At 46.8% G+C, this 20151-nt stretch overlaps 1 protein-coding gene across 4 annotated transcripts; it reads left to right on the top strand.

The window, feature by feature from the left end:
• The first annotated feature begins 52 nt into the window (after nt 1-52).
• bbs1 (Bardet-Biedl syndrome 1) lies at nt 53-6058 on the top strand. Of its 4 annotated transcripts, none has more exons than XM_078937129.1 (7): nt 53-282; nt 1800-2221; nt 2907-3089; nt 3274-3405; nt 3518-3624; nt 3689-3809; nt 3907-6058. In XM_078937129.1, the coding sequence occupies exons 2-7, from the start codon at nt 1844-1846 to the stop codon at nt 4735-4737; spliced, it is 1752 nt and encodes a 583-aa protein (XP_078793255.1). In that variant the 5' UTR covers nt 53-282; nt 1800-1843; the 3' UTR covers nt 4738-6058. The 4 variants fall into 4 exon arrangements, with proteins under 4 accessions (XP_078793255.1, XP_004086852.1, XP_011471791.1 ...); XM_004086804.4 differs by having other exon boundaries at nt 95-235; nt 1803-2221; XM_011473489.3 differs by having other exon boundaries at nt 97-235.
• Nucleotides 6059-20151: the final 14093 nt, after the last annotated feature.

The following is a 20151-nucleotide window of genomic DNA, read 5'->3' as shown; positions in this document are numbered from 1 at the left end:
AGTTTTGAAGGTGGGGGAAAAAAAACTGCGAGGGATGATGAGGTCATCAAAGTGGGACAGCGAGTATAGATCTGGATCTGCGTCACTAAAGCGGATTTGGGGATTAGAATCTGTAAGACTGCAGCTAGCTGGCGTTCTGTGGCTTTATCTAGATTAGTCTGAATCTGAAAAACACATATTGTGTTTATGTCAAAGAAGCGGCACGATGCAACCCGGAAAACGGCAGTAGACGAAGGTAGGAGTGCAGCAGACTGGTTACCTTGACAACGGTGATACTGAAGGGTATGCGCGCGCAGTGATGTTCGTGTTTGAGCGTGTTTTTCTCTGTCTACTCATTGCTTTCAAAGAAATGTTTACATATTCTAGTAATTAAAACCAAACTTTGTGTATTGGAACCAATTGTTTTGTTGGAAGAACCTCATTTCTGTCATGCTGGGTCATGTTTAATGCCCACTGGGTCTGCCTTTATGCAGTTATAATAATACACCACAATACAAAACAAAAAAACACAAGATTACATGCATTTAAAAAAATAAAGGAATTAAATTAGAATGACACAGTTTATTACAGCCTTATAATTAATGTTTAGGTCATTAAAATGTCAAAGGGAAAAGATTTTTGTGTTTGTCTGAACCAGCAGATGGACATTCAGAATATATGTCCTCATTTTTAATACAAAAAAGGCTGATTATTTAAAAAAGTTCACTCTGCCTCTTTACTTCAGCTGCATTTTATTTTCTATTATTTTGTTGCTTTTTCCATGTCTGTGCTATTTTACGGTCTCAATGCGATTTATGCCGGTAATTGTCTAAGAACATGATAGAGTCGGGAAACTCAACAGGTAATTGCTAAACTAAACTAAACCGACTAAACTAAACTGTCTCCCTGCCCTTAGACCCTCCCACACATCGCATTGTGTTTTCACAAAAAGCTTGATTATTAATACCTTTACTAATAATTATTAAAAGAAACAAGCTACTTTAAGGTCTAAAATGTATTTTTATTTTGAAATCAAGTCACTCACCACGTCTGGATAGGCGGATCGGCGGCAGAGCAGCTGATAAATGGAATCAAATCGTGTTAGAAGTGAACTGTTACTACATTTTTAGTTGAGTTTCTTCACTGCTGTGTTTCAGGTTAGGTCACTGTTCCCACCACACTCAGGATTTACTGCACATCATAATGATCTAAATAACTGTGTGAGTTTATTTAAACCACACAGCAGCTTCGTCCAGGTCACAGTTAGAGCCTCTGCATGGTGTTTAGGTCCCAGTAGATGCCCATAATCCCCTGATCATCTCCTCATTAGGACCTGTCAGACACATGAAATCAGCACAAGTACTCTCAAAGAAAATCCTGATTCACAGCTTTGTTACGTAAAAAAATATTAATTTACATCAAATCAAACTGATTAAATAGAACAAATAAATAAATTAATGGGAGTAAAGTTAAGTGAAAACGTGTTCTAATAATAGAGTGAATTCTCGTTCCATAATATTCTACAGTTGATACTCAGACGTTGTTAGCTAAAGGCTTCAGTTTGGCGCTTCTCTGTTTTTGCACTTTTTTTTTTCACTGCAGCTGAACGTTTACCAGCCCACTGGGGTCAGATGGATGATTAAGTTGGTGTCAGTAGTATCTTGGTAATCAGTCAGAGCTAAAAGGAATCAAACTTGACACTAAGCTCTGAAGTGTAGCTCTTTGGGTCAATGAGCAGGTCACGGTTCTGTGGGTCAAAGAGCCTGACTGTGGCCTCTGGTGTGGACAGAGGCAGTGATGCGGTCTTGTTTGTCATCCAGCAGACCTGCGTCTCTGTGTCCAGTAACTTTAACGCCTTGCTCCCATGACGTCCATGGAGTCCGGCGGCGATGGAGGGAAGTGGCTGGACGCCCACTACGACCCGGTGGCCGGTCTCTACACCTTCTCGTCCTGCGTGGACTTGGCCGACCTGAGCGGGGACGGAGAGAACCGGCTGGTGGTGGGGGACCTGGGCACGGGTTCGTCCGGCATGAAGCTGAAGGTGTACCGCGGCACGGCGCTGATGAGTGAGAACACGCTGCTGGACCTGCCCGCGGGCCTGGTGGCCTTCTTCATGGACCTTCACGAGCCGCGCATCCCCACCACCGCCGTGGCATCGGGGCCGTGCATCTACCTGTATAAAAACCTGCGGCCGTACTTTAAGTTCACGCTTCCCAGCCTGGAGGTCAACACGCTGGAGCAGGTCTGTGTGCTGGAGCTCCTTTACGTCTCTACGGACCTCTGAGGGCTGAAAGAGCTCACAGGGTTAGACGGGACGGTTCAGAAAGAGAGGAAACAAACATCTATGTAATGTTCATGTGAAATATGCCTTACTAAACAAAATGAGGTGAAAATGAACCAGTACCAGAACCTCCAGAATCTAGAGCTTCTGCAGTGATCCTCACAGCAGTTTGTGTCCGAACAAGTCGGCAGTGACCTGAAGGTGGGGTTTGCACTTCTTAAACTGGGCTGGGTGAGGGTGAAGGCTAATGCTCAGGGAACTGCTCCCTCTAGTAGTCGGTCAGCTGCTGAGAGCTCGGAGCTGGTGGCCCCGCCCAGCGTATTTTCTACGTCACAAATACAATCTTTTTTAAAGCAAGTCTTTAAGATTTGTGACGACGTGAAATGACGGCTAAAGACTTCAACTTGATAGCGTCTCTCCAGTGAGGTCACAGACGCAGCTGCTGTTGCACTGCATTCTGGGAGAGCTTCCATTCTTTATTGAAACCGTCGGGCAGTTGATGATGTGGGCCGGTCTAACTGCTGCAACTAGTGGGGGTCAAAACGGCACAACTGGAAAGTCTGACTGATGTTCAGATTCTAGATTCAGCTGAAAGGGAAGAGGTTGTTTTCCGATCACCATGTGGCTCTGTGCTCTGATTGGTCAGGACGTGTGGCAGCAGGCCAGGGAGGGTCAGATCGACCCCCTGACTCTGAAGGAGATGCTGGAGAGCATCAGGAAGAAGGCCGACGTCCCGCTGTCCGTCCGCTCGCTCAGGTTCCTGTCCCTGGAGACCGACGGCCTGGACGAGTTTGTCCAGCTGCACAAGCAGCAGCCAATCAGGCGGCAGGTAATTCCCTTCAGAGCTGAATGTGAGGCCAACACAGGCGTCTCAGATAATGCTTCATCATCTGATATCCAGACATAACACCAGTTCAAGACTTTTCTCAGCTTTTGCTCTGGAGATGCGCTGCACGTGTGAAGAAAAACATACAGCTGCAGAGCTCAACTCTGATTGGTGGCTCTCATTTCAGACGGTCATCACCTGCATCGACACTCTGAAGAAGAGCACCGCAGACGAGGACGGCGTCAGCTGCCTGGTGGTCGGAACTGAGAGCAGCGACGTCTTCATACTGGACTCGAAAGCCTTCATCATCCTCTCTAAGGTGGGTCTGCGCCTGCTCCTCCTCTGCTGCTCCTCAGGGATCCTTATGTCTCCTAAAGCCATAAAGCACAGGAAGAAGGTTTACTGCAAACGTCTCTGTTTGACTCCTGCAGATGTCGCTCCCTGCCCCTCCCACCATGATGGACGTGACGGGTCAGTTTGATGTGGAGTTTCGCATCACAGTGGCGTGCCGGAACGGGAACATCTACATCCTGCGCAGGTGAGGAGGTCTGTCGCCGCCTTCTGCTGGCGTCACCTAAGCTGAAGCTTGTGCCGCTCTGCAGGGAGTCGGACAAACCCAAGTACTGCGTGGAGCTGCCGTCCCACCCCGTGGGGTTGGTGCGGGTCGGGAAGAACGTGCTGGTCGGCTGCACAGACGAGAGCCTGCAGGGCTTCACTCAGAAGGTAACTCAGACCTGAGGAGGACCCTGGACCGGGGCTGAGGACCTCTGAGAGAGATTCCTGCAGGACCAGAAAGATCTGCATGTTCTTGTGTCCTCAGGGGAAGAAGCTGTGGAAGATCGTCCTCCCCGCCCCCATCACCACCATGGCCCCCATGGATCTCCCCACCAGAGGTTTCCAGGGAGTCCTGGTGGGCTTGGCTAACTGTGAGGTTCACCTGTACCGGGACAAGAACCTGCTGAGCACCATCAAAACCCCGGATGTGGTCACCAGCATCTGCTTCGGCCGGTACGGGCGAGAGGACGGGACTCTCATCATGACAACCAAGGGAGGGGGCTTGATGGTGAAGATCCTGAAGAGGACGGTGGTGTTCGATGACCGCGACAGCGCCCCCGGGCCTCCACTGGCCCAGAGCATCCGGCTCAACGTGCCCAAGAAGACCAAGCTGTACGTGGACCAGACTCTGAGGGAGCGGGAGAGCGGCGTGGCCATGCACCGCGCCTTCCAGATGGACCTGAGCCGCGTGCGTCTGGCTGCCGCCAAGGCCTACGTGAAAGCGCTGGAGTCCAGCCTGACGCCGATGTCCGCCAGCCTGTCCGAGCCTCTCAAGATGAACGCCGTGGTCCAGGGTCTGGGTCCGTCCTTTAAACTGACGCTGCACGTCCAGAACACGGCGGCGTGCCGGCCCGTCATGAATCTGGCCATCAGCTTCCTGTACGACGAGAACCTGTACCGCATCAGGGACCCGTACATGCGGATCCCCCTGCTGGTGCCGGGACTCATCTACCCGGTCGGCACCTTCGTGGACTGCACCAATGACAAGGGCATCACTGACATCATCAAGGTGTTCGTGCTGCACGAGGGGAGGAGCTCGCCATTGCTGACCGCCCACATCAACATGCCGGTCAGCGAGGGACTGGCGCTCAGCTGAAACCCCCCCCCCAGATGGATCAGCTGAAGCCCACCAGCTCTGCTGGTTTGGGATTTCCATCTGTGATCTGCAGGTCTCCTTAGACGTTCACTGACACCTCTGACACTTTATAAACTCTGTTAACACAGACATGTTATTTAAAGCGGCTGTCGCAGCCTGTGAGTAAAACCCGCTCACTTCTCTTTTCCAGTTACCGACATAAAAAAAAATTAAAACGATCAAACAGAGAGAACGACTCCAAGCCGTGTGGCTGTCATTCTGTTACAGATTTTTGTTGTCTGTGATGACAACAATTTACGATTTACAGTGTTGCATTTAGGCGACTTTCATTTATTATCGGTTCTGTAATGCAGTCGGGGAAAGCGCTGTTGTTTAGGTTGAGTTATCCGCTGTTTAAAAGGCTCGGATGGTCGTAAAGGAGGCAGAAAATGCAAAATTATACAAGTTAAGAGAGTAAATATAAATCAGATTACATAACTGTTGGCCACATAGAGGAAGTCATACATTATTTACACATGCCCAGACTGATTGGGTAGCCGTTACCGATCAGGAGCGACAGGTCCTGCAACAGACTGTCCAGGATGTACCTGTCTTTGCCCAACAGTAGCCGGGATGGGGGACGGGGTCGGGGACGGGCTAGCTTCTCCCCTCCTTGAACTTTGTGCTGTGTCGTAAGGCACCTTTTAATCCCCTTCTTCTTCTTTGTCTTTTTCTTCTTCTTTACGAGGAGTTGGCATCCATTACAGAATCGTAATCGAAACAATTAAACTTTAGACCAGAAAGTTATACGGAAAAAGTTTTCAACAGCACCATTTTTAAGACTTTTTAAAATTATTTTTAAGGCCTTTTCCCCCCCAAAATTTTTTAATTCAAGACTTTTAGACTTTTAAGACCCCGTGTGAAGCCTGATTCACATGATTCAAATAGAAATGGGGACAGTAGCTTCTATTTTGGCCTAAGCCCACTGACCAATGGGAGGTTTAGGTCAGGGGTCTGCAACCTTCAATACTAAAAAAGCCGTTCGGAAAAAGTCATCCTGCTTTGCATTCGTATCACTTGTAACCCTTGTGCTATCCTAGGCACTTTAACATTGGGAGGTGGGTCATCTAGACCCACTAGACAGTGCTCTGAACCTTTTTTCTTCAGTGATTTGTGATCTTCACTGGTGTCCATGGATTAGATGAAATCTTTCCACCTTTGTCCACCTTTGTCATGGTAGAGAGAACACGTCAATGGAAGGGGGGGTCATAGGATAGCAAAAAGGATAAATTGTATATTAATGTTTTTTATCTTATGAATAAAAACAGAAATACACAGAGAACACGCCTTTTCTCTAAATATAAAATTGTTTTTTACTTTTGACAAAGACTCAGGAATCAGATCCTGTACACTGATGATAGTATTAGACTGCACTGTGGTGCAGCGGTTAGCACTCTCACCTGACAGAGAGAAGGTCTAGAAGGCTCCGTTGGCTGCATGTAGGACTGGCACACGGGAAACCAAGGGTTGCTTCTTTCTTAGGTTAGATCCCACCCTACTGCCTAACTATGTACAGCGGGGAAAAAGTATTGAACACGTCAACATTTCTCTCAAAAAACATATTTCTAATCGAGCTATTGACACGAAATTATCACCAGATGTCGGCATCAACCCAAGTAATGCACACATGGAAAGAAATCCAATATTTATGTCCATAAATGAAGTTATGTGTAATAAAGTGAAATGGCACATGGAATAAGTATTGAACACGCTTACTGAAATTTATTTAATACTTAGTGCAAAAACCTTTGTTGGTGATTCCAGCCTCAAGACGCCTCCTGTATGGAGAAACCAGTGGAATACATTGCTCAGGTGTGATTTTGGCCCATTCATCCACACAAACTGCCTTCAAATCTTCAAGGTTCCGGGGGTCTCTTCTGTGAACCCGGATCTTCAGTTCTTTCCAAAGATTTTCAATTGGATTCAAGTATGGTGATTGACTGGGCCATTCTAGCAGCTTTATTTTCTTTTTCTTCAACCAGTTGAGTGTTACCTTAGCTGTGTGCTTGGGATGGTTGTCTTGCTGAAAGATCCACCCTCTCTTCATCTTCAGCAGCCTGGCAGATGACAGCAGATTCTGATCAAGAATGTCTCCATACTTTTCTCCAGTCATTATTCCTTCAATGATATGAAGTCTACCAGTTCCACATGCTGAAAAACAGCCCCACGCCATGATGCTCCCACCTCCAAACTTGACTGTTGGTATGGTGTTTTGGGGGTGATGTGCTGTGCCATTTTTCCCCCAAACATGTTGTGTCTTATGACATCCGAAGATTTCAATTTTGGTCTCATCTGACCAGAGTATCTTCTCCCAGAATGCCATGGGTTTATCCAAATGTTGTGTCGCAAACTCCAAACGAGCTTCAACATGCTTCTTCTTCAAAAATGGAGTCTTGCGTGGTGTGCGTGCATGGAGGCCATGGCGGTTGAGTGCATTACTTATTGTTTTCTTTGAAACAACGGTACCTGCTGATTCCAGGTCCTTCTGAAGCTCTCCACGAGGGGTCCTGGGCTGTTGGAGAACCATTCTGATGATTGTTCTGACTCCTCTGTCTAACACCTTGCTGGTGAGAAACCTTTGTAAAAGGCATCAATCAGGACTATACCAGCTGATATTACTTTGCACTAATAGGGGGCAGGTTAACCTTCTGAATACTGACAAACTCCAGCTGCTTTCTTGGCTTGCCAGACCTTTTTACTCCTCCTTTTCTTCATGTGTTCAATACTTATTCCCTGTGCCATTTCACTTTATTACTCATAACTTCATCTATGGACATAAATGTTTGGATTTCTTTCTATGTGTGCGTTACTTGGGTTGATGCTGACATCTGGTGAAAATTTCGTGTCAATAGCTCGATTAGAAATGTGTTTTTTGAGAGAAATGTTGACGTGTTCAATACTTATTTTCCCCGCTGTAGCTAAAAGGGGGCCCAAGTCTGGCTCTCCCTGTTCCTGTCCCCATTCTACATAAAATACAGGTTTGTGTTCAGAAAGGGCATCCGGCCTAAAACTCTCTGCCAAACCACCTGAGTGAATCAGTGAAAGCTGGATCAATGTGGCGACCCCGGACCGGATGCTGGCAAATCAGACTTTCTACACCTGAACTTGAACAAGAGACCAAGAAGATTCATTTAGGAAATAAAAACAAAGTGGAAACATCTCTGCTTTGCTTCTTTAATGACAACAATGTTCAGTTTTTACATCAAACTTGAATCAAACTTACAGCCAGCAGCTGCTCACAATCAGTTCTATTGAGGTCAGTTTATGATTGAATGATTCTACAGATTATTTATACACAGCAGACCAAGCTGCACTATTGAACGTTTGTCCTCCAGATTTATTTCACAGGACGGATCTTAAAGCTGATTCTCTTCAGAGAATAGTTCCAACCCTTCCAGCGGTACCACTCCACCCCAATGTAATTGATTGCGTCATCACTCCCCCAACGATAAATGCCGTTAGGGTTTGTATAGTGACACTCGTTATACCAGAACGCTCCTAAATACGTTTTTGCACAGTTGCGTTGTTGGTCGTTGTCCTGGTCTTTGTCAAAGGTGGTGAACTTCCGTCCATCACTTTGTGTTCAGAGCAGATCTAGACTTTGTAGAAACTGCAGGATCTGTTTTCTAGAGTAAAATGTTTCATCTTTATATTTCTTTGTGACAATAACGTTCATCTTGATGCTGCAAACGCTCCTGTTAGGGCTGTGGCCGTATTTGCTTTTGTTTTGTTTGTTTGTTCTGTGTTTGTGTGTTATTTTTGTATCAGAGTGGGACTTCTGTGTTTTTTGTGGATCTTTGTTTGTATGTCTGTGATTATTTTCAGGTGTGCTGGCAAGGGTGTGGCCTTTAAAGCCACCACTTGGACCTCCAGCCGGTGAGAAGGGTGCCTTGCAGCAAAAGCCTCCACTGCAGCTTGGCCCTCTTCTCCATTTTGTTTTGTTCTCCATTTTGTTTATGTCTTCTCCACTTGTTTTAGTTTGTGTTGCACTTTGTAGTTCTTTGTAGTTTTGTCTGTGCCCACTCTGTTTAGTCCTTTTGGTTTATAGTTATGTTTTAAGTGAAGCTGAAGGGGTGAACGGCCATTTTGTTTAGTACATGTTTTCTCCTGGTTTTGTTAGGTTAGGGAGGTTAGCGTTCTGTCTTTGATTTCACTTTTCTTTCTTTGCAGGTAAGATTACATGTTGCAGTTAGTTGGGGTTTTGTTTGTTGTTTTGGCCTGGGTTCACCCTGAAGCCTTTTAGCTTCACTTTTAGTTATTGTTGGATTGTTTGTTTATATGTAAATAAATTTGGTTATTTTATGGAGACATTCGTTTGGTGTTTTTGTTACAGTTAAATTATTAGTCAAAACGTTACTTTTTTTATGTTATGCCACCAGTCACCCCTAGACACAGAAGGGGGCGTAACATAATTGGGGGCTCGTCCGGGATTTTTGAAACCATTTGAGTTAACATCATTTGTGATTTGTTTGGTTTTTTTTCAGTTTTGATTGTGCTTGGAGATTTTGGTTAACAGTTTTTGTTTCTCTTTTGGGCCATAACATTGGCATTTGAAGTCTGTGACTTGTTTGGCTTTGGAGGCCAAGAGCATCTTGTGAGAGCAGGCAGACCTTGGCTGGAGACATCTGTTGGAGGTGGTGTAGGTGACGGTGTAGGAGTGGAGGCAACTGCAGCTGTTGCCAATACTACTAACCCCGCTCGGGCGGAGGCAGGTGCGGAGGTTCCCTGCTGCCGTAGCCGGTTAAGGAGGGGGCCAGACCCAACTCTATTGCTCCAGACTGGGGTTGCCACACAGGATGTCCAACTGCTCATCATGTCTGTGAGTAAAAACATCTCTCTTGGTTTGAGTGCATTGTGGCGTCTTTGGCCTGGCCAAAAACATTGGAAGTAGTGCTTCAAGCACATTGCCAGCATTTTGAAGAAAAAAAAAAAAAACTGTTAACCAAACTTGTGTTGAATTTTGTTTGAAACACATTTGTTTTGTTTGTTTAATTTGGAGTTTATTTTGTTTGACTAGTCTTTGGTGACTAGAGTTGACGGGTGCGTGTCCTGCGGGGCGCGCACCCCGAGTTGACGGGTGCGTGTCTTGCGGGGCGCGCGCCCCGAGTTGACGGGTGCGTGTCTTGCGGGGCGCGCGCCCCGAGTTGACGGGTGCGTGTCTTGCGGGGCGCGCGCCCCGAGTTGACGGGTGCGTGTCTTGCGGGGCGCGCGCCCCGAGTTGACGGGTGCGTGTCTTGCGGGGCGCGCGCCCCGAGTTGACGGGTGCGTGTCTTGCGGGGCGCGCACCCCGAGTTGACGGGTGCGTGTCTTGCGGGGCGCGCACCCCGAGTTGACGGGTGCGTGTCTTGCGGGGCGCGCACCCCGAGTTGACGGGTGCGTGTCTTGCGGGGCGCGCACCCCGAGTTTGACGGTCGCGTGCCCAGAGGGGTACGCGTCCCGAGTTGACGGGTGCGTGTCTTGTGGGGCGCGCACCCCGAGTTTGACGGTCGCGTGCCCAGAGGGGTACGCGTCCCGAGTTTCTGTGGTGTGTCTTGTGTAGTGCCTTAGGTTTGTGTGGTACATCTTGTGTTTGTGTGGTGTGCTCTGTGAGAGCTACCGCTTTGTGTGTGCTCCACTTAGGGTAAAACTTCTTTTTGAAGAAGTTTTATTTTGGGTAGGGGGGTGTTAGGGCTGTGGCCGTATTTGCTTTTGTTTTGTTTGTTTGTTCTGTGTTTGTGTGTTATTTTTGTATCAGAGTGGGACTTCTGTGTTTTTTGTGGATCTTTGTTTGTATGTCTGTGATTATTTTCAGGTGTGCTGGCAAGGGTGTGGCCTTTAAAGCCACCACTTGGACCTCCAGCCGGTGAGAAGGGTGCCTTGCAGCAAAAGCCTCCACTGCAGCTTGGCCCTCTTCTCCATTTTGTTTTGTTCTCCATTTTGTTTATGTCTTCTCCACTTGTTTTAGTTTGTGTTGCACTTTGTAGTTCTTTGTAGTTTTGTCTGTGCCCACTCTGTTTAGTCCTTTTGGTTTATAGTTATGTTTTAAGTGAAGCTGAAGGGGTGAACGGCCATTTTGTTTAGTACATGTTTTCTCCTGGTTTTGTTAGGTTAGGGAGGTTAGCGTTCTGTCTTTGATTTCACTTTTCTTTCTTTGCAGGTAAGATTACATGTTGCAGTTAGTTGGGGTTTTGTTTGTTGTTTTGGCCTGGGTTCACCCTGAAGCCTTTTAGCTTCACTTTTAGTTATTGTTGGATTGTTTGTTTATATGTAAATAAATTTGGTTATTTTATGGAGACATTCGTTTGGTGTTTTTGTTACAGTTAAATTATTAGTCAAAACGTTACTTTTTTTATGTTATGCCACCAGTCACCCCTAGACACAGAAGGGGGCGTAACACTCCTTTGAACAGTTTCTTAGCTCTGTTGTTCTCAAAACTCCATTTCTCCGGGTGTCCAAGTGTTTCTGATCAGAGACCTACCTGCTCCTCCATCAGTGAATCCCGTCACCTCCAGTTTGTATCCTTCATCCTCTGGACCAATGGAGAAGGAGGAGTAGCGAGCGTACGCCTTGTTTCCTTCAAAGTCCTCCATGTCGACCAGCAGCTCATATTTTTTCCTCAAACAGAGCTGGAAGAGATTCTCCAGACCTGAAACCCAGGAAGGTGTTAGCACCAACATTGGCATCAACGCATTGCTTTGATTTCTATCTCACCCAACCAGATCTCTCCATCAGCAGAACCAAAGCCCGTCCTGTAATAATCCCAGGGTCTGTAGAAGTTCAGAGAACCGTCCATCCTCCTCTGGAAGACCTGAGGGAACAGGACAGAAGTGAACCGGATGATTCATCAGACAACTGAAAGGGACCAGGTCAAGTTCTCACCATCCACTGTCCTCCGAGGGAATCCATGTCGCAGTGCACCTGGAGACAGACACACACACACACACACACACACACGCACGCACGCACGCACGCACGCACGCACGCACGCACGCACGCACGCACGCACGCACGCACGCACGCACGCACGCATGCACACACACCCACACACAAACACACACACACGCACGCATGCACACACACCCACACACACACACACACACATACACACATATTTAGGTAACACAACTCTTAGTGTTTTGATTGACTAATCAAACACTGAAACATTATTTTGTTTCATTTTCTCACTTTCAGCTTTTAATAAGCTCATGTTGTACGTTTTTCTATCACGATCATGAAAAATAACACCAACTTGTACTAAAGCTAGCCATGTTTCTAAAAATGTCTGTTTTCTCCATAAGTGTCCATCATGAGCTGAAAGTGGGAGAGCGTACCTGGACCCCATACGTGTCTTCTATGGGATAGACGGTGTAAACTCCACTGGCTCTGCTGTTGTCCTGGTCGTAGATATCACTGCAGTCCACAGGAGCAAGCAGCAGAAAAACACCCATCTGAGAGTCACTATTTGAACGTATTGTTTGGCTTTTCGGCCTGTCCCTGACTGGAAACACTAAACCACAGAGGAAGAGAGTTCACGTAAACCAAACATGTAACAGGTCTCTGGAGTGCAACTGTTTTGGTCACACGTGTGACAGAATCTTTCAATGGTGCATCTGAAAAGAGACTTTCTGTTAAAAAGAAATAAAGAGAAAGACAAGAGTTTAGAAATGAATCATCTTCAGGTCCTTAATGTCGACACTGACAGTCATGAAAAAGCAAAGTGACCATGTAAACTGCTGAGTTAAATACAAGCTGGTTGTAAAGTTAGAGGCACCAATATTTCATGCTGGTTGACCTAAGAAAAACCAGTGGAAACATTAAATCTGGAAGCGTGTTTGATCATAAATATGTTGAATAAAACAACTAAAATATAAATTTGCTGTTAATAAACAAAAAGCTCTTCATTAAAATACAAAAACGTGCTCACCTTACAGAATTTTGTGTCACGTTTAGAGACTAAAACTGTGATATTTTATCTATTTTATTGCAGTTTTTTAGTTTGAAGTGCATCAGATTGTATAATTATAGATTATTTGCACAGAGAAGCAAACACAGGTGATGTAAGTAAAGTTAGATTTTAGGAGAAAATCCTCTGACCTTTGACCTTTTTCAAGCTCTTTGCTTCAGTCGCTTCCTTCAAGAATTGGAGAAACTTCAGAAGAAGATCAGTCCTGGAGCTGCTTCTTGGTGTTTCAAGAATTAAAGTCTGAAACTGTGGAACAGAAGGAATTTCAAAATAAGAGCCTGGAGAAAGAGAACGCCCTTTCTGAATTCCTTTCACTTCTCCTTACTGATGATAACATCTGCTTCTATTTAGTAATTCTCTCTGCATTTTTAGGAAGCATTCTTCATTTTTTCAGTGAAACAGTTGATATTTCTCAATATTGAACTCAGACGTTGGAATATTGTGAAGTCAGTTCCTGTTTATTACAGAAATTACAATAGTATAAAGTAGAATAAATGACTTTTTTGGGTCAAAATGTATTTAGGAACCATTGATTCTGCCAGTTGTCCCCCTTAACCCTTGTGCTATCATCTGGGGTCATCTAGCTGGTATTTTGGTCTTTTCTTACACATAGATCTTTTTAAGAGCTGTGATGTTTAAAACTGTCACTTTGTCATCAAAGAAATGAATTTCCTTCAAATGATTTAAAGCATCTATCTCAAGCCAAGCAGTTATTCCTCATTGATCCCAAAAGCTACAATCTTAAAACAACCTGATAGTGAAATCCACAATGTTGTGGTGTTATCCTTGCATTTGGGCTTCACACTCAACAGGCTTTGCAGTTGCCATGGGGGTGGTCTAATTCTGTGTTCATATATAAGAAGATTTGCCCGCTTTATTTCTGTTGTTGGCATATGATTGCATAAAGCTTCACGTATTGAAGTCAAGACGTGTCTCCTCATCATTGCCACATTGGTGATCCTAATCGTGAATAATGTCAGAACCAGCAGACGCGCGAGTTTCTACGTCATCTTCAGTGACCTCGCCATCTCCTATGCGCGGGGACCCGACCATGCTAGCTGCTGCCGCTGTGAAGCTGCCCGAGTTCTGGCAGAGCGATCCTGGGCTGTTTCCGTCTTTGACCATCCCAGCTTTTTCCTCCACTGTGGCTAAGCACGGAGTGGAGCATTTCATCCCCACTAAAGGCCCGCCAGTTTTTTCTCGAGCATGGCGCCTCAATGCAGTAAAATTCACCATCGCTAAGGAGGAGTTTGCCACCATGAAGAGTCTGGGTATCGCGAGGCGCTCAAACCCCCTGGGCGTCGCCCCTCCAGATGGTGCCCAAGGCAGATGGTTCCTGGCGCCCGTGCGGAGACTTTCGCTGTCTGAAGGACGCAACGACACCCCTTGCCCACATTCAGGATTTCTCGGTCCGTTTGTGCGGCGCTTCAATTTTTTCTAAAGTGGACCTGGTGTGCGGTTACAATCAGGTTCTGGTCCGGGCTGAAGACATGCCCAAGACTGCGGTGATCACTCCTTTTGGACTTTTTGAGTACCAGTGCATGCCGTTCGGTCTTAAAAGGTCCTGTCCAGACTTTTCAAAGGTTGATGGACTCTGTCTTACGCGGTCTCAAGTTCATGTTCGTCTATCTAGATGACATTTTGGTGGCCAGCCCCTCTCCTGAAGAGCATCTCGTGCACCTAAAGGAGGTTTTCCAGCGGTTGGAAACCCACAGCTTGATGGTTACCCAGCTAAATGGCAGTTTGGTTTGTCAGCCATTGATTTTGGGGTCATCGAATTTCGGTGCAGGGTGCGATTCCTTTTCCCACTAAAGTCCAGGCCATGGTAAAATATCCCCGTCCTGCAGTGGTTAAGACCTACAGGAGTTCTTGGGGTGTTGCGGCGGGTGTTTGGGGGAGTACCCAGGCGCAGAGAACATGAGGCATGAGGTTAAGGTGGATAGGGGCTTTAATATTAACAAAAGGCTACAAACCAAAAACCACTGCATAAGCAGGCTAGAAAACTCGAAACAGTATAAAACACTCGAAACAGGGGAAGAACCGAAATATAAACTATGGACATGCACAGGAGGAAGGGAATGACAAGACTTAAATGCATACAGACAAACAAGACACAGGTGAACACAATCAGGAAGGATGGGAACCAAAGTAAAACTCAAAACTACAACAAAACAGGAAACCCTACAAAATAAAACAGGAAGTAACACAACACAACAGGAAGTAACAAACCAACAAAGAACCAAACACAAAAGGAAAGAAACTGAAACCGTTACATTACCCCCCCCTAAAGGAACAGCACCGAAGTTCCACCTAGAGCCAAAGAGGAGGGGGCCCAAAAGGCTAACACATGGGCCAACACAATCTGAAGGACGGCCGGGAGGCTGTGCAGTCCGGCGAGGCGGGTCCGGAGGGCGGCCGGGAGGCCGCGCAGTACGGCAATGCGAGCCTGGACAGCAAACGGCTGGTGGCTTCGGCTCGGAGTCCGCGTCTGGAGCTGGGGTCTTGGAGTCCGCATCTGGAGCTGGGGGCTCGGAGTCCGCATCTGGAGCTGGGGGCTCCAGACCTCCTACCAGCCTCCTGGTGTCACATGATCAGCTAAAGGGTGAGTTTGACACTCTTATTGACTCTGGCTCAGATGGAGATCTGATCTCTCAAGAAGTGGTGGAAAGACTCAGGATCCCCACTCACACCTTGAGTTCGGCTCTACATATTAATGCAATCAACGGCTCTTTAATCCACAAAGTGACTGCTCGTACTGTACCTGTGAAAGTGACTGCATCCGGTAATCACAATGAACTTATGTCCTTTTTTGTGGTCGTGACCATGAGACCTCCAGTCATCTTAGGTTATCTGTGGCTGTGCAGACACAGGCCCCATATTGACTGGGTCTCGGGTAGAGTCTTATCCTGGAGTTCCTATTGCTTGATGAACTGTCTGAATGCTGCCACCACACGCTCCTCAGCCCTGAGGACCCCATGTGCCGAGTCACCTAACCTCAGCAAAGTACCCTCTGTTTATCACAACAGGCGTGAGGTGTTTTGTAAGACTCGAGCAAAGTCTCTGCCTCCCCTTTGACCATATGACTGTTCTTTAGATCTTCTCCCAGGTACTCAACCACCCAGGGGACACCTCTACCCAGTTAGTTCCCCTGAACGAGAAACCATGGAGCAGTACCTTTATGAGAGCCTTCAAGCTGGTATCATACGGCCTTCTTCCTCCCCAGCAGGAGCAGGATTTTTCTTTGTCGGGAAACGCGATGGTGGATTGCGTCCCTGCATTGACTACAGGGGGTTAAACAATATCACTGTCGGTAATACTTACCCTCTCCCTATGCTTCATTCTGCCTTTGACCTGGTGAAAGGTGCCAAGATATTCAGCAAGCTGGACCTACGCAGTGCTTACCATCTGGTACGCATATGAGAGGGAGACGAATGGAAGACGGCCTTCAACACCCACAATGGACATTTTGAATATTTAGTTATGCCCTTTGGACTGACCAATGCTCCGGCAGTCTTCCAGTGTCTCATTAATGATGTTCTTGGGGACATGATTAATAGATTCGTGTTTGTCTATCTTGACGACATTTTGATTTTTTTCTCCTGATGTAGACACCCATGTGCAGCACGTCCAGGCAGTTATTCAGCATATCCTGGAGAACCAGCTGTTCTGCAAAGCGGAGAAATGTGAGTTTCACTCTACCAAAATCACATTTCTGGGCCATGTAATTTCTCCGGGTTCTGTTCACATGGATCGTGCCAAGATTAATGCTGTCTTAGAGTGGCCCACACCAACAGGGAAGAAACAACTACAAAGGTTTCTTGGCTTTGCAAACTTTTATAGGCGCTTTATTAGAAATTTCAGTGGCGTTGCTGCACCCCTGCACAAGTTCACTTCGGAAAAGGCACGTTTTGGCTGGGATGAGGGGGCCAGGAATGCCTTTTCCGAGCTAAAGCGACGTTTCTCTTCGGCCCTCATTCTGGTTCAGCCCGACACCACCAAACAGTTTATTGTGGAGGTGGATGCGTCTGACTCTGAAGTGGGGGCTGTACTGTCTCAGAGGGCGTCTGAAAATAAAATTCATCCCTGTGCGTCTTTCTCCGGTAAGCTCTCTCCTGCAGAGAGAAATTACGATATAGGGAGCAGGGAGCTCTTGGCAGTTAAACTGGCTCTTGAAGTATGGCGTCACTGGTTGGAAGGTGCCGAGCAGCCATTTCTCATTTGGACTGACCATAAGAACCTTCAGTATATTTGAACTGCTAAGAGACTTAATCCTCGCCAGGCACGGTGGGCACTTTTTTGACAGATTTAGGTTCTCCTTGTCCTATCGACCTGGTACAAAGAAGATCAAGCCTGATGCGCTGTCGCGACAATTCCAGGACGACGTAGCTGTGGATTCTGCGCAGGACTCCACCATTTTGCCACCTGCCTTAGTGGTGGCCACGACTCGCTGGGCCTTGGAACGTAAGGTTAAGATTGCAGGGACAAACAACCTCTCTGTTCCGGCTGGCTGCCTAGCTGGTTGCCTGTTTGTCCCCTCAAGCCTGCGTCCACAGGTGCTTAAGTGGGGCCACTGTTCCCGTTTAGCCTGCCATCCAGGAGTCACTCGGACTGTCTTTTTAGTATCTCAGCGGTTCTGGTGGCTCATGATGTCCTCAGACATTAGAGCCTTTGTGTCATCATGCCCTGTTTGTGCCAGTGTCAAGGTTCCCCGGAGACCCCCTGCTGGACTTCTTCAGCCCCTACCAATGCCCTCTAGACCTTGGTCTCATATAGCCATGGACTTTATCACCGGGATCCCAGACTCCGAAGGTAACTCTGTAATTCTTACCATAATCGACCGTTTTTCTAAGCTGGCACATGCTGTGACTCTTCGACAACTTCCTTCGGCTGAGGACTTGGCAGCAGTGGTGCCAAGAGGTGTTTCGCCTGCATGGTGTAACCCCTAGCCATCAGACTAAGTGGGAACACCTGGCCCCACCTTTATTTTGAAAGGGTCAATGTGTATGTAAGCTCCAGGTCAGTGGGTGCACTTCCTGCTTGCTTCTTACTACTTCCTGCTGGCTGCTTCCTGCTCTTAGCTCTCAGCTGTTGCTGCTGTGGCCACACCAGGACGCCTAAAACACCTTCTTGATACATATTTGGAAACCTCAAAATTTCCATTTCATTAACCCCAAAGAAACCTGCTCATCGGTGAGTCTTTCCGGTGCAGTCTTTTGCTGGCGGACCATTCCTGATATAGAAAACAGAGGTGAGTCACCACAATCAGACAAGGCATAGACATACATGCAGCAGCTGTAAAACATAAATATTTAAATCTATGTGCTTTCACAGGTGCTCCTGACCTAGAAGAGCATTGCTGCTGCTGCTTAACTTTAACTGCATTAAACTAATAAACTCTGTCAATTAACCCTTTCTGTCTGTTTCTTTAATGTGACAACTGCTTGTTGTCACATTTCCTCACCCCCATCTCCCAAGTTTACAGTACATCAATTCTCATGAACACAGGACAAACAGTCACACAGTTGGTCTTTCCTGCTCGATATTGAACTGTGAAATCATAGGCTTGAAGAGACAGGTACCATGCAGTGAGACGCGTATTGGAGTCTTTCATTCTCCTCAGCCATTGCAGGGCACGATGATCTGTCTCTAGGAAGAAGTGGCGCCCCAGTAGATAGTACCTCAGAGAGTCAATCGCCCACTTCATGGCCAAATACTCCTTCTCCACCTTAGAGTATCGGGTCTCTCGGTCGAGGAGTTTCCTGCTTAGGAACAGCACTGGATGTCTCTGTCCTTCAGCTTCTTGAACCAAGACTGCACCAAGTCCAACATCAGATGCATCTGTTTGCAGGATGAAAGGTTGAGTGAAGTCAGGGCTGTATAGAACAGACTCACTTGTGATGGCCATCTTCAAATCCCGAAAAGCTGCATCACAGTCCTCAGTCCAAACAACCTTGTTAGGTGCAGAAGCCCTGGTGAGATCAGTAAGAACAGCTGCTTGATCTGCAAAATGGGGAATAAATTTACTGTACCACCCAACCAGCCCTACAAAGGCTCGCACTTTCTTCTTGGTTGTGGGTATTGGATATTCCTGAATGGCTTCCACTTTGCCAACACGTGGTTTTACCAGACCCTGACCCCCAACATGGCCCAAATACTCGACCTGTTGTTGGGCTACAACACATTTGCCTGGGTTGATCGTCAGTCCTGCTGCTTTTATTAGATGGAGAACATGGCGTAGATGAGACATGTGGTCCTGCCAGGAGTGGCTGAAAATGATAACATCATCCAGATATGCCGCTGCAAACTGGGGAACATCTATCAGAATCTCATCCACGAGTCTCTGAAATGTCACTGGTGCCCCCTGGAGACCAAATGGCATCACCTTGAATTGAAACTTGCCGTAAGGTGTGGTAAATGCTGTCAGCTCCTTGGTATCTTGTGCAAGTGCCACTTGCCAGTAGCCTTTACTCAAGTCGAGCGTGGTGATGAATTTTGATTTTCCAACCCTCTCCAACAGTTCATCTATTCGTGGCAACGGGTATGACTGGAGGTTTGATACTGCATTTAGATATCTGAAATCAATGCAAAATCTCAGTGATCCATCCTTCTTTGGGACCAATGCCACAGGACTGCACCACTCACTGGTTGACGGCTCAATGTCGCCCAGCTTCATCAGTTCAATCTCCTTTTTCGAGCTTTACAACCAAACGTTCTGGAATTCTGTAGTACCTTCGACGGGGAACTGCATCTTCCTTCAGGTGAACCTTGTGCTGAACCAATGTGGTGAATCCCGGTGTCTCCTTGAAAAGGTCTGCATCCAATAATTGCCCCACCACCCTCTGCTGATCCGGTTGGAGATGTGACACATCAACAGGACTGGATGCCATTTCTTCATGTGGAAACAACTGCTCCCTCTCCTCCTCATCATCAGCAACCCGGATAAAGAGTGTCTGGTTGCACTCCTGCTTGTTCGATGCTGGTAGCTGAAACTCGTTCAACAGATTTACATGGAAGCGCTGATGTTTTTTCAATTTTTCAGGCATGTAAAGTTCATAGGTGACCTCACCCAAACGTTTGGTGATGCTGTAAGGACCCTGCCATCTGGCCAACAGCTTATTGTCACTGGTGGGGAGTAGCAACAACACCTGCTGACCAACCTGGAAAATTCGATCTCTGGCTTTCTTGTCATACCACGTCTTTTGTTGTGCTTGTGCTGCTCTCATGTGTTCTTGTGCCAACGTACTCATCTTTTCAAGCCTCTCTCTCATCTTCAGGACGTAGGACACCACATTGTCTTTATCCGTCACTGGCTTCTCCCAGTAATCTTTGAGGAGATCAAGTGGTCCTCTGACCTGGCGACCATAAAGAAGTTCAAAAGGTGAAAAACCTGTTGATGCTTGTGGCACTTACCGGTATGCAAATGTGGTCCCGAG

Source organism: Oryzias latipes, chromosome 19, assembly GCF_053564925.1.
Source record: "Oryzias latipes strain Hd-rR chromosome 19, Olatipes_Hd-rR_3.1".
NCBI lineage: Eukaryota > Metazoa > Chordata > Actinopteri > Beloniformes > Adrianichthyidae > Oryzias > Oryzias latipes.
Note: the sequence above shows the minus strand (reverse complement) of the source record. Positions and strands in the feature narration are given on the sequence as shown.

Bases quoted from the DNA above. Each gene is read 5' to 3' on its own strand.
- bbs1 (XM_078937129.1), top strand. From the start codon at position 1,844: ATGACGTCCATGGAGTCCGGCGGCGATGGAGGGAAGTGGCTGGACGCC. The intron at 3,406-3,517 runs GTGGGTCTGCGC...TGACTCCTGCAG, and splicing joins CCTTCATCATCCTCTCTAAG to ATGTCGCTCCCTGCCCCTCC. The intron at 3,625-3,688 runs GTGAGGAGGTCT...GCCGCTCTGCAG, and splicing joins AACATCTACATCCTGCGCAG to GGAGTCGGACAAACCCAAGT.